General features: G+C 41.2%; 2 protein-coding genes across 2 annotated transcripts in view; one reads left to right on the top strand and one right to left on the bottom strand.

The window, feature by feature from the left end:
• The first annotated feature begins 1904 nt into the window (after nucleotides 1–1904).
• Nucleotides 1905–14369, top strand: part of ACTA2 (actin, alpha 2, smooth muscle, aorta) — a 42990-nt gene continuing 30525 nt past the window's right edge. Inside the window, exon 1 of the mRNA XM_010564963.1 lies at nucleotides 1905–3351. The gene's annotated coding sequence lies outside the window, so the exon portion shown is untranslated. The remainder of the gene's footprint in view (nucleotides 3352–14369) is intronic.
• Nucleotides 6412–14369, bottom strand: part of FAS (Fas cell surface death receptor) — a 14012-nt gene continuing 6054 nt past the window's right edge. Inside the window, exons 3-10 of the mRNA XM_010565038.1 lie at nucleotides 12481–12646; nucleotides 11772–11906; nucleotides 9633–9744; nucleotides 9067–9131; nucleotides 8625–8696; nucleotides 8413–8486; nucleotides 7894–7918; nucleotides 6412–7072 (exon numbers count right to left, since the gene is read on the bottom strand). Of these exons, the coding sequence (XP_010563340.1) occupies nucleotides 6657–7072; nucleotides 7894–7918; nucleotides 8413–8486; nucleotides 8625–8696; nucleotides 9067–9131; nucleotides 9633–9744; nucleotides 11772–11906; nucleotides 12481–12646 (1065 nt within the window). The 3' untranslated portion in view covers nucleotides 6412–6656. The remainder of the gene's footprint in view (nucleotides 7073–7893; nucleotides 7919–8412; nucleotides 8487–8624; nucleotides 8697–9066; nucleotides 9132–9632; nucleotides 9745–11771; nucleotides 11907–12480; nucleotides 12647–14369) is intronic.

The raw sequence follows: 14369 nt of genomic DNA on the forward strand, positions 1-14369 counted from the left end.
AACCACTTAACCCTAAAGGGTGCCTAAGAGACCTGCCCATGTAACCTATTATTTAAGTTGTACTGAGTAACATTGCTCATTACTTTCCTTATAGCATCTTTATGGGCTGCTCTTTGGAAGTTCTTTACACCAGTGTGCCTGACGTCAGGGAAAGGCTTTTGAGTGCTGTAGGGAGATCTGAATAAAGCCCCTACAATAAGATGCTTTCTCAGGAAAGACATCTCGGTAAAGGAGATGTGTACCTTGCAGAGCTAGTTGCTGATTTGCTGTTTGCTAAAGATAGATAAATAGAGCTAACAAAAAGCGTAATACATGGAGTACTTTGCAAGCCCTGATGTCTCATGGTACAGGATTATATATTTTCAAGCACTCATAGTCGTTCCAGTTTTTCTGATGGAAGCAACAGCCATAGATTTTTGTAAGATTAAAAAAAAATCTTGGCAGCAAGCTTTCTGAGGTGGTTATTCCCAACATTTCTATAGCTAGAACAGAAGTAAAAACTGCATTTACCATGTAGTTATTTAAAATGATAGGCTAACTTACAAGCCTGGAAGAGAAAGACGACAAGATCATTTACAATAGCATGTTGTAGCAATTAAGGGTATTATTCATAACCCAGTTCCTCCAGAAAGCCTCTGTCACCACCCACCCCTTCTCCTCCCCCATCTTCACCAGTTGCTTTTTCACTTCATTATGGTGATACAAAGACTACCCTTCAGAGAGCCAAATTTCAGGACAGCCATCCTGTCTTTCCTCGACTTTCTCAGCCACTGCTAACGCCTACCTTTGACTGGTATCTTGGCAGTTGCATAAGTAATGATCAAGCGAATGTCTAATTCTCAACTGTTTTATTTTATATGTGAACATTTATTAAGACTTTACTGCAATGCATATTCATGTTGGCACAGGTAACGTTGCACGTACTTCAGTAACAGTGCCAATTCGGAGTGCTGAGTTTGCAGCCGAAATGTTTTGTTATGACAGTTTTTTCCATGTGGTATTAAACTTAAAACTGGTGATGCCAAGTCATCCGCTGTGCTGCAGCAGTTTGGCATTGCAGCGTGGGACTTTCCTGAGCTGCTTAATCCTAGGGCTGGTTGAAGAGCGTCAGGCTGTGCTCATCCTCAAACCTGAGGAGCGTTACAAAAGCTGTCACACACCCTTTTATGATGTTGTAGGTGTCAAAAATTTTAAGTCTTGTGGAACATGAGGGATGGCATGTAAAACTGGAGTTGGGACTGGCTCAGCTCTACCAGGGCAAGGCTTCGTGCCTTCCCGTCATAGCCAGTCCGCTGCTTGCTTCGTGTGCCAGCTCGTGTATAAAATGTCCTTTCCCTGTGAGGATAACACGTCCCCCAGAGAGCCAGGCAGCCGGAGGGCCTGGGAAGGAGCGAGGGGAGGCGCGGCGGGGACGGAGCTCTTGCAGGCTGTCCGTCCTCGCCAAGCCAGCCCGCGGCTGTGCACGGGGACCGGGAGGAGGGGACACGCGTGGGCCTGCGCGGACCCAGGGTGCCACCTGCTGAGCAGGGGCAGGGAAAGGCAGTCTGCAGCGCCCGGTGCCTGCCTTCTGTCAACCGGCCGACCGTGAGGCAGGCGCTGGCTGGTACCTGCCTTCTCCCCCCAGGAACAACCCCCCCGCGCCCCCGGGGTGGTTGATTAAACAAGTTGAAAGAAATTTAAATCTGAAGAGATTTGACTGAGAGGTTCCAAAACACTCAATCATTTAGCGACCGCTATCCATTCTTGGATAAATGAGGGGGCACTGCCTGGCATAAACTTAGTTGCCCCCCGTGCCCCAAAGTACAGGTGTCGTCCTCACGTCTTAGAGACAGACCCTGAACCTCAAAACGCTCTGAGATCAGCCCAGATCACGGCCATCTTTCCCCACGAACTGCAGTGACAACTGCGGTCCCCACCCAGAAGAGCGGAGGTGCCAGGGCGCAGCCAGCCCCAGCGGGGACGGGGGCGGGGGCTGGCTTGCCAGAGGCCTGACTATGCATCAGAGCAATTTGAGGAGTGGTGTAAAATGTGCCCTGCAGCTTCAGCTATCCCAGAGGTATGTCGGGGGAGGGATCTTCATATAGGATGAAGGAAGGACCAGGAAAAGACCAAGAAAGAGAATGTAAATCTTCAGATACCGATAATCTGGAGAACCTGTCGATCCCATTAGTGACTGTAGGATAAATATGCAGGAAATGAACCTGGGTACTATCATTTCTTGTTCATATCCCACACGTATGGGGACAGCCAGTGGTATGGACACCACTGCTGGAAGATGTATGGGAGGCAGGGTCAGTGACCTCCGTGTGCTGCATGCCCCCAGGGCACGGGAGGCTGAGTACTGTCCCTCCAAGGACTGCACCTTCGGCCCTCTCCTGCCAGTGCTTTCCATCACTAACTCCTCCCCTGCGTTTGTTCAGGACCCTCTTTTCAGCATCCCTGCAATCACAGACATTTTTTGCTGATTCCCCGCTAGGTTGCCTGCTATGAAAACAGCACTTTGTCACAGCTGCTGGTTGATGGGGGAGTGAGAGATCTCTGTGTAAAGCTATGGGAAAGGGCCCCCTAGCATTCTGTCTGCCTTAAAAGTCTTGCTTTCAGTTTGGAAAGGAACTTGAACTAAAACCATCGAAAAGCTATCCAGAAAACACTGACTGTACGTTAAATCTTGTGATTGTTCCCACATCCCTCGTAATTCTCAACCGCAGCTCCATACTAGAGGCTAGATGCACATGGTGGGCATTTTTCCTCTTGCTAGCAGTGGGATAGCAGGAATGCAAGCTTCCCTTTCAAGTCCAAAATCAAAGTACTGACAAACAGTAAGAGAGAAATGTGAGTTTTGAGGTTGTATCTTCCCTCAAAACAAGAAAACTGTAGCAACTCCAAGGCTTTTCCCAATGCAGTTCTTCTCACAAATTTGTTTGCATCATTTTACTTTACTCTGTACAGGAAACAAGCCTACGGCTCTCTCACACTTTAATATGCTTGTCATGCTATCTGTACAGAAACATTTCAGACTCTTTGAACTCAGCACTTTGTTTCTCAGCCATGTCTTTTCAAGAACTGGCAGCCTGCAGGATAACTTTAAAAATAATTCATTTCATATTGCAGCAATACTGCATACTGGAGCTGTCTTGAACCGCTCCTGCTTTCTTCTAGTGCCACACTGTTATAGTGGTCTTGTTTCTGTCTTCTCGCAGGTGTTTGGTTTGCTTGCAGGGCAGCAGGAACTATACTATAGCTTGCAGCGTGGGTGAGCAGATGGGGTGGGTGCGCACAGCAAAACAGCTGGTGGAATTTCTGAACGGACCCTTTGCTCGTGTGGTCACTTTCGGTTTGCAGGGGACTGAAGTAAGATCATCCTTCTGGCCTTTTATTTCTATGTTCCTGTTCTTCTATTCTTATTTTTAAATAACAATTGTTCAGGTTTTCCTATTAAATAACAAATGCAAGTGTTTTGCAAAGTTTTGGCTTCCTGAAAAGAGACCTTCCCCTTTGTAATCTGCTTTTCAAAATGTGCTAAGTCATTCCCTGGGCAAGTTTCTGTTTCAGTTTCCACTTGCTTTTCTGATGCTGGGTTTCCATAAAACAGGAGAGTTTCTGTTTTCAAAGTAATTTCTGTTGCTTTCATTTTTTCTTTTTTATTTTTTTCCCCTACCTAATGCTGAGAAAAGTTACTTTACCCTACTCACAACACAGCCTTGCTGTTTGGGAGAAAGAGGCTGGTCATGGCAAGTGTGTGAGGTGCAGAGCATAAAGATACCGGAACTGTATTTCAGTGAGCAGCTAAGGTGGTGGCAGTCGTCTTGCTTATCAGCACGAGACTCTGCATGGACTTTCCTTCTGAGAATGAAAGGTGGGAGCAAAAGATGAAACAGTGCTAATATAACCTGCTTGGTATGATTTTCCTGTGCAGCCCTGATTTGAAAATGAGGCCAGAAGCAGGAGGCAATGGAAAGCTGGGTGTGCTACTGTGGGTCTGCAGAACTACATCACTTCTGGTCCCTGTTCCTGTTAAGCTCAATCTGATAGCTCTACGCTGCTCTGCTGACTGCAGTGTAGACACATACGCACTCCTTTGGAAAACCGACTGCACAATATAATCAATCCTCTTCTTTGATGCGCAGTGTTCAAGTTAAGAAAAAAAATTATGACGTATGCTAACCACTAGAATTAATGGCAGCCTGGGTTCAGCCTTGCAGACATCTCCTAAGGAGAATATGACTCATTGCTCAGGGACTTTTTTTATTTTTAACCATCCTCATTATACTAAGGTTGGGGGATTCCAGTGTGATGAAAAAAATTTCTCATTCTGTTTCACTGCCACAAATTTATGAGGTTTGGTGCCTCCATTTTATGATCTGCCTAGTTCAGATCAGTTATACTAACTAACCCACCGAATCCCTGAGAGGTGTACAACCTTAGTTTCTGGTGGCCAGATGCCTCACTCTGAGAGATAAAGCTGGAAGCCAAGAAAAGCCAAAGTTTAAGCCAAGCACCTGCCAACATACCTTTAAACTACATTTATGCCTTCCTGTGTGGGACATGGTACAGGGAGCAGCCTGTCTACCAGGGCTTGTGAGAACGTGGAGCTTTCCTTTCTTCCTGCCTTGGCTGTGCTTCTGCATAACTGTAACCTAGGAAAGATGGCATAGCCACCACCACTGCCATGCTGCTTTTCTGAAAGGCAGACATTTTATTCTTCTATATATGTGGAGCCTAGCCAAAACATGGCAATGAGCAACACACTGTCACAGCACGTCAGATCTGTACACGGACAGCACTGACACAAGTCAGTTATACAATGCTATGCCCTAAGCAGTCCATAGGTGCACAACTCCGGTGCATGGCTATTAAACCATCCAGCTACAGCCGCCTCAAGGTTTTCCTTTGAAAAGCATCACAGTGTGGCAATTTTTGCAGTATAGTAGTGGTAAGCTGATTGATTAGACGCTTAGAAAATGCAGAAAGGTTAGAGGCGAGAGGCTCCAAAGTGGGGTGGAAGGTTTTTCTGATCACTTAACATCTATGTGGTGCCTGAGACCTGGGGAAGAACTGCACAGCCTAAATTGGGCCTGGGCTTAGCAACAAAACATGCCGTGTGCCCTTCAGACCTTCAACGGGTCAAGTCTATGAAAGGCTTAAAGTTTTTGATCTAAGCCCTGCCTTTCCTTTCAGACTCCTGCTTAATGCCATACACAGATTTCTAGCTGTTTTCAAGGGCCACACACTGCCCTCCCAGACACCTCACTTCTAGCAACGTGACCTTTTGGAGCAACCCCACACAGCTGTGGGTGCCTGGCACCCTGCTGCCAAACCTGCCCTGCTCTTTCCACACCCCTGGGGCCAGGTGGCAGCAATTGGAACCGATCCCACACAGGGGTACACCCTGGCTGGTAGGTGGCAACAAGCCCGGGCAGGTCTCCTCGTGTTTTGTCTGAGTCTTGACACTCGCTGGAGAGTCTCTCTAGGGAACTGATGGCAGAGCTAGAGAAGAAAGTCACCCTGCTTACTGCGTGACCTGGAAAAATCAAACCTTTCCACTGAAGTTTCCTCTTCTGTGGAAAGATTTTGTGAGACTTTGCACAAACAGGTGTGTAAGTGGGAAAAGCCTTGCTGCAAAGCAGCCAGCGCTACTGGTCCTTTGAATTTAGGAGCTGAGCCCTGTGATGGAAGAAAGGTAAGGTGGGTTTTTTTTTTCAGGAGAGTGATCTCCCTTTTTGCGATTTACTAACCTGAGTAAAAGAAAACCTAAACATGACATCTATAGGTTGCATGATAAGAACAAAAGACAGAAGTCATGCACTATGTGCATTATTTTTTTTAAGGACAATGATGTTTTCATTGTATCAGTTCCTGCATTAGAAGAGCTAGTGTTGCGCACTTGCTTGTGAGGACTTAATAGCTTCTGCAGATTGCCTTCCAAAAATCATGGTTCTGCTGTCCTGCTTCAGCTCTTGCTTCTTTGAAGGGTTTTAACATTAGAAAAGGCTTGCAATCATTGCAGAGAACAAGGGAAATAATAATTTTTACTTAGCATTGGGAGCTTTTGCATAGAAAACTTGCACATATATATGCACACAAAACTCTGTATACACACAAAAGTGCTTTTATACAAGAGAGAAATCCCATTTATAACAGAGTAGAATTTAATTACACAGCAACACCTATATTCAAAATTAATTAGGAATATATTATATATATATTTGTTGTTGTTGTTCAAGTCTTCTTCCTGGTACACTTCATAGAATCTTAACACCAGAGTTTTCACTTTGAAAAATGCAACATCCCACAATTTTAATGTATGCAAAACACTACATTGATTAAGTAATGCAGGACCATACATATAGACTAAACCTTTTCTTCAAATAACGACTACTTTTCTTCTTGTAGTGAATCCTATAGCTGGACTCTTATATTGTACCTTTTCGTAAATGAGCTATAAAACTTCTCTTCCCACTTAACAACCAAAAAAAAAGCTAAAACTTTTTTTAAAGGAAAGATACTGCTATAAAAATCATAATTATTCCTTGTTCATATTAAAACTTCTTTGAATCAGTCAGAACTGCCAATGAAAATGGCATTTAAAAGCTTTGTTATTTATATTATTACAAAAATACTAGTTCAGTCAGAAATAAGTTTCAAATGACTCTGTGCTATGTCTCTTCCAAACTACCAGAATAGGTTTTACTTAGCTCAGCACTACCATTGTAAGAGTTTCTACATTCCTGAGTGCAGGTTTTGCTTTGCTCAGTGTCATCATTGTAAGACTGTCCCCCTTCCTGACAGCTGGAAACAGCTGCCTTCAGTTTTTCCTCAATTTTATCAGCTGCAGTGCACATTTTAAAGTCTCTCAGACTGCTTATTAGGGTTCCATAGGCTCCTTTTATCCCATGCCTTTGATACCAGACTTGAAACAGCTTAATCTTCTGTTCAGATGTATCGCTAAAATAATCCCGAACAGTTTGATCTATGACAGGTTCTGGTACTTTGTGATTACGAACAAATGTCTTGACTTCGTGGAGCGTCATCTCCTCCACAATACCAGCAACATGGCTGCTCAGGTCAACATCTAGAAGCATAAAAGGAAATTAATGCTCTTGGCACTTTTATCTTACTGTTTTTTATCACCTGTGCTCAGAGTTGATACTTTTCCTATCCAAAACAGATTAAGTTTCAGGTATTCATGACTCAGTATGTTTTATGTGTGATTTTTTTTTTTACAATATATACCGGGTCTGCTTCCACATGTTCCTACCAAATGCTAGGTAATTCAAGTATTTGGGGTTGCATCCATATTGCTTTCTACCACTTGAAATAGAATCTCAGTTCCCTCTGTAACCTACTCTGTCCTCTATCATTAAAGTCTGGTCATTCCTCAGGTACCTGTTTTGCTCAAAATAATGTTGGGAAAGGTCCTGGAACAGGACAGGTCTTTTGTTGTGATACAGCCTTAGAGCTTATGGTCTTTTGCTATTGTGTGTTACTACTGTGGATTTGCCCTTGAACATAAGGTAGGTTTGTGTTTCTGTGATCCCACTGCTGGGTGTGGGACTACTCCATTATCATAATTATCCATGATTCTAGAAACCCAGCTTGCTGCCTGCTAGTGTCTGTACCACGTGCAGAACAGAAATTCACCTGTTGTCAACTAGTAATTGCTTCCTATATGACAGAAATTCCTCCTGAGGCAAAACTTTCACGATACCACTAAATGCCTTAATAATCACAATATGAACTGGCATTTCTTTAATAAGTGTTCACTGTTGTGCTAGAATGACAGTTCTAGGCAGTGGCAAAGTCTACACAAAAATACCCTTTTTCTAGTGTAGGATTTACAGGTCTATATTTTTTTTCCTTCTACTGAATTTTGAGAAAGTACTTGTCTCTTACCTGTGTATATGAGAGGTACGTTCTCCTGAAAAGAGAAGCAAGAGAGAAATGAGTAGAAAAAAGTATTGTAAAATACCAACCTTGTATAATGGGATAAACACATTTCATGACACTTGACTTTTGTAATTTTCATTTAGTTTTCTCCATGATTCCCCTGTTTTAAGAGTGAGGGAATCAGATTGGACAGACAGACCTCTTTTGACTTGGGTAAGCTTGGGGAATCACTTCACAATTGATACTGCCAAGAAGTATGCATGGGGACAGGTACCCTGGGTCAGTGGAGGCCTGATGATTTATGAAGTTTTGATCTTGGTCACTTAACTTAGGAAACGTGTCAACAAATCCTGAAGATACAAGGTATCTCTTACTTCTCCCCAAAGAGTCTTCATAGTGAAATTTACTTTGTTAATGTCATAGAAGAGAGGCACACACATGCTTGGGGAGTCCCAGTGTAATTTAAATGGAACAAAGTTCCTTGCATGAAGCTGAGTTTTTTGTGATCTAAGCAACAATACTTACATAAGAAGCCTCTGCTTTGGGGACTACTTCACCTAGGTTCTCCTTGCTAGTACGACCCTTCTGTTTTCTCCTGTCTGAAACAAAAAAGCATTTTTAAAATCCAGGACAGTGTATCACTCCTCTGGACTCCAATAATATAAAATTACACCTGATTAAGCAGCTGAATATCTTATTCAGAGTATGACGGGAATAAGGAATAGAGAATCACTTACAACAGAATGTTGCTCCAGCTACTGCTAGTAGTGCTAACGGAATTATCAAAGCAATGGCCCACCATGGTTCTCCTGTTTATGTTGGAACATTGGAAACATTACATGAAAGTTAAGTCAAGAAATGTAATACAGCATCACACTAAATTTTAAACAAGATTGCGTCAGATAATAAAAGCCTTTTCATTGTCTCCTAATGGCAGAAGCTACCTCTGTTGAAGTCTTACCTATCGTGAGTCTCCCCTAGAAAAGGAGTAATAGTTCCTACATCTGCACAGTGATCAAGAGAAAAGAGCAATCATGCTCTGCAGTTCAGTACAGGGTCAGTAGATATGATGCCCTTAGCTGTCAGGAATCACTATGGGCCATTGTGTAGGACAGTGCAATTGCAATAGCCACTAAAAATACAGCAGATGCTAGACCATGCTAGATTTTAAAACAGTACCTTTTGTTCCACACACAGTGTCTGAAGTTGAAGTACATTGTTTTTCAATTACGCCACTTTCACATCTGCAGAAAACATGAACAAAAATTATTATGGGATTTGTTTCTCTCTTTATAAACTCTGTCAAGAGAGCAAATCAAAATCTTCTAACATTTCTTATCAGCTAAATATTTCATATATCAAGATGTTGGAGTTTGGAATTTAATAGGTATGAAAATGGTATGGAAAGGTATGAGAGTGGAAAAAGGTGTGGAAATGGTTTTCTAGATGTAACAGATCACACAAAGACAACAGGAAAGCTCAGATACTTCATTACATTTTTGAAAAGTATATACAGATGTAGTGGATGTATACAAGTTTTTCTGTATGCCTTTGGAAAGCCTGCATGGATGCAAGTTAAGTTGACTGAGCTAAGTCAGCTCAACAAGCTAAGTGCAAAGGAAAATTAGTATATTTTCCCTCAGATTATACATTGCCTTAGCCTCTGTCTTGAAACTGTCTGGAAAAAAGTGTGATAACATACGATATTAAAAATTTCATATTTAAGGATGAAGGCATAAACTTACATGGTACATGGATCGCAATGCCTACACGGCACAGAAGAATTGCAAAAATAGTCCTTTGCACAGGTGCATTCTGTGTTCTGTCCTGGGGTACAGTTTTTTGCAACCTCCAAACCTAAAATAAATTTCTTAAAGTTTGTTAGTTTGAAAAAGTAGGCCTTAAAAGCAAGCCTCTGCTCACATGCTCTTGTCCTGAGACTTACGTGCTTTTAGCTCTACCACTGCTGGCACTGGTGAGGCTTAATTTTCACAACAACATAGCTTTTACAAGGAGCCCTGCTCCTGGAGTACTGGAAATATGGAGATGACAAAGAGACCTCTGCTGGCCAAGGCCTCAAACAACTGATCACGCCATAAAGTACTTGCTAGAAGAGGAGTCATTTAGCACTGCCAAATGTTGTCAGCTTCTTTTTCCCATTCAGAAGTGTAAGGCCAGAAGGAAACTCGGAAGATCACGTAGCCCATCTCCCTGCTTGATGTCAGAGACGGGGTCTTTACTCTCCCTGACAGACAACAAGTTTTATCTCTTCTTGAGGACCTCCAGTGGTGAGGAATTCCACTGTCTCTTTTTAGCTAACATACTCCCCGCTTAAGTATCAAAACAAGTTAATTGATTTTCTCCTATACTCAGTGTATATGATGAAGCTATCTCCATCTATGGAATATTATTTCTGCATTAAAAATTACTGTAAGTATCTACCTACTATGAAAGCTATTTTCATAGGCATATAGGAGGAATAGAAATGAATTTTTGAGTTACCACATTCAGTGCCCTGCTGTAATGGGAAACCCTGTTATCTTTCAAAATTTGATGAAGCTCTACTGTGAAACCAGTGCTGAAGCCATTCACGGAAATATTAAACCGGAATGATGCTAAGAATGGTTCTTGTGGAACTTCAGTGGTAATTTTCCTCCTGCCTAATGTTTTCTACTGACTTCTCTTCAACTACATTATTGTCCATGGGATAATGTGACTAGTCATCCCATTACCCTTTTTTCCCCATTCAGTTTAACTAATAGTTTCCTTTGTGGTACCGTACAAAATACTGAATTGTTTTGTTGTACTCAACTTCATCACCCATCCAAAAATGCTTATTATAGTAGCTAATGAGTGGAAAATTTTCTATGCATGTGGAGGTGTTGCAGGAAGGGAAAAGTACTAAAGATTGATAGTCCAGCAGGTGATCTGAGTACAACCATATCGGAGTTAAAAGCTGTTTCTCCGCTCACCAAGCTCGATTTTGGATACAAGGAATGCAGAACTATCATTCCGTAAACCCAAGTATACTAGAACTACAGGACACCTGGTGGAACTTGTAGGAGATCAGCTTAATGGATTTAAGAAGGAAAAAAAAAAAAAAAAATCTATGATGGGTATTCATGCAACAGGTAGTGAATTTCTGGAACCTGGTGTCTCCCAGCAGGTTCATGCACAAAGGGCTCATAAATAGATAGTAAAATGACTAGGTAGAGATGTACCTTCTAACATCCTTTCCCACAACTGTGGATGCTGGTAGACTTTGCAGGGGACAGACCACAGAAAGTAGATGGTTTTGTGTTTTCTCTAAGTAGCATCTCTTGCCTCCGCTGCTGAATGCAGAATACTGGGGTAGGTGGACCACTGGTCTGACCCAGTAGGGCATGCCTCATAGTCTCATAATTTGACCCTATATCCCACACAGCATCTTGAATGCATGAAAGACATCACTCTATCAGCTCTAGCAATTTTAAATAATATTATTAATGACATGAAAGACTACAGAAGGAACCATTGGGAATTCTCCCATCCCTGCTTCTTACAACACCCTTCTTTTAAATAGAGGGTGAAGAAGAGAGAGTGCTTTTCTTCCTTGACTCTAACCAGTTTGTATAAGGTCTGCTTTGCAAGGACTGCTTTGGCTGAGCAAAGGCTGATATAAGGAGAAATAATGGACCAACATAGCTTGTTCTTCTTTCTACTTTGTGATTGATGAAAGGGAACTGGAGGATAAACTTATGACTTTTTTATAAATTCTTTCATGTACTACCACTAAAAAACTTTAACCTGCATGCTACCCACTATTCAGGGATTGTGGAGAATTTTCAGTCAAATCCTGTATCAAAAAAGAGTCACTGCTAGAGTTCCTATTTCTATAGACATACCAAATATGCTGTCACATGAATAGCATCTCAAACACTTGTCCAAATCATTGACATGATCTATGTACTCCTTTCCATTTTTACATGGAACACAGTGTTTGCTAACATCTGTTGGGCAGCTGGTATTTTTAACAAAACCTGTACAGACAGAAAAACAAGAATTAAGATTTGCAATACCTTTGGACAGAAGCCATCAGCTCTAAGACCTATATCAGACTTTTCTTTTTAATCTTTAATACTTTTTGATTTACAAATATGGACAGAATCTATATTCTTTACACATTTATATATGGTCTTCAGGAATGTAGTATACATAAGATCGAATTATCCCCCCCTCTTCCTCCAATTTAGGACTCAAGCAAAACGGTACATGCAAAATCGGAAAACCCATGAATATATGGAGTATTGTAGGCAAAAGCCTGTGCTTGCACTTTTTTAACCTCTTTCAAAGATGTGTATGTAGTTCTTGGCTCTTTTGTGACAAGCATGTTATGCGAGAACTACTATCTATAATGAAAAATTATTGGTGTATTGAGCTCAAGACATACTTTTTAAGTGTCCGATGTCCTGTAATAGAAAGATACAGCTAGAATGAAGCATTGCCTCCAGGAAATCACAGCATACTGCTTAGCTATCCCAGTAGAAAGCAATTGTGCATGTTGTGGTTTCCACTCTTAATGACTTTTCAACACAGTCTTAAAATGATACTCACCACGTTCACATTTCTTGCAACACTGAACACCTAAATTGTACTCATCCAGGTTACACTTAATTTCCCTCTTAGCAATGATCCTCCTTGTAATTAATTTATTGTACGGTCTGTGTATTAGAGCTTCCGTATCATTTTTGCACTGTGTTTCAATAATTAAGACAACCACCTAGGAGAGAAAAACAGCAAGTTATAAAAAAACCCAACAAACTGTCAAGGACTGTAGGTGTGTTTTACTACACAGAGTTAAATCAGTGCTGTTACTCTATTGCTAAACATATTGATATTCACCCCCTTATTAAAGTTGTTCATTACTTCAGAAGAGTTAATGGACAAAGAGGACACATATTAGATTTAATGCTATCAACCCTGCCGCTACAGGTACTGATCATTTGAACATTAATGCTTTAGAACAGGCCCATACATCTGAGTTGTAACAGATGACCTCATATGACTAATTATAGTGCAAAGCAAAGGAACTCTCATTATTTTCTGGAAGACTTCTCTCTGCCTCAGATTACTGTGCCTAAATCTGCCCTTTCTTAGCCAGTAATAATAATCTTCCATACAGATCTTCCTAAATTCAAATTATATCTTTCTTAATTTCTTGCCATCCTACTGTTGCTTGCAAACTGAACAGTGTTAATGCATCTTTGAAGAAAAAAAAAATCTAATGTTTTAATCTTGGCCAAAAATACCTGATTTATAAAATGATCTTGTTCTCAGTTTGTTTTCCAATTCAGTTGTTTTTCTTCTTAGTAGATGATGCCTATATATCCTGGAAAGATGTATCACTCTCCTTTCAAATTAATTTACACCCTGATCAATTTCTTTGAATGCACTGTCAAGTTAAATTGCATAGCGCTTGCTTTTTAATTTTTTTCCTGCTAGTAGTAACATTACTAGCTGTCAGTGTCCTGCCTCTTTTCATGGTAATAAGAAAGCACTGTGGACTGGAGGCCAAACCATTCTTTTCTTCTGTGTTAGGAGTAAGGCAAGAAAATGAGAAGGGTAGATCTGCTATAGTTTGCTGCCTTCTTGGCAATGGTTTGTGGGGAATTCTGTATATACTTTGCATGCACTAAGTATGAGATGTCTATATACATGGAACTATGTAATGCTTGTTGGCTGGAGAACTAGATTCCCTCCTAGAAATATTATTGTGCAGGACAGCCTGCCTTTACTTAACCCAGTTTCTGTGGATAGTCTGGAGTGGTTTGAACATTTCCATGATTTATTTTACTTATGTGTTACTATCTGTGTGGAGCTGTAACAGAAAAAATTAAGACAGTCCTTGTCTTGAAGAGTGTGAAGTCTTAACATCTAAGCTGAGCTCTAAATTCACTGTTCTTGCTCCTCTTTAATTAAAATATTGTTTCGTACTTTACAAAAGACTTGAGTATACGCTGTGAGGGATGCTGAGGAAGGGGGGAAAATTTATGCCTGGGAAGAAACGGAGCAATTCTATTGTCCTTGGCAAAATGAAAGAGCAGGCCAAGCTGTGAAGGAGAGGGGTGGCAGGGTACCTTTCTCGGAAAGGAGATTAGTGGGGAATGAGGTGCAATATAAAGAAACTGCCAAATCCTCATACCAATGGCACACTCATGGACTAAAAGTCCAAAGGACTGATCACAGGTTGACTCACATTTTAAATCAGCACGCAAAACACCTTGACTAGAATAATTTATTTTTAATTTTGTCCTGGATATTTGAAAGAGGTTATTTCTGAATGGTTGGTTATCTTTGAATACTTTTGAATTGCATCTTAGTACAAATTTGACTGTATCTGTTAATGCTAATAACAAGGGACATATGTATTTAAAGAATTCTCTCATAATTTGAGGACTGGTTATTTCTACTGTTACACTCCCCCCCCCCCCCCCCCGCAGGCG

This window comes from Haliaeetus leucocephalus, unplaced genomic scaffold, assembly GCF_000737465.1.
Source record: "Haliaeetus leucocephalus isolate CR32 unplaced genomic scaffold, Haliaeetus_leucocephalus-4.0 Scaffold184, whole genome shotgun sequence".
Taxonomy (NCBI): Eukaryota; Metazoa; Chordata; class Aves; order Accipitriformes; family Accipitridae; genus Haliaeetus; species Haliaeetus leucocephalus.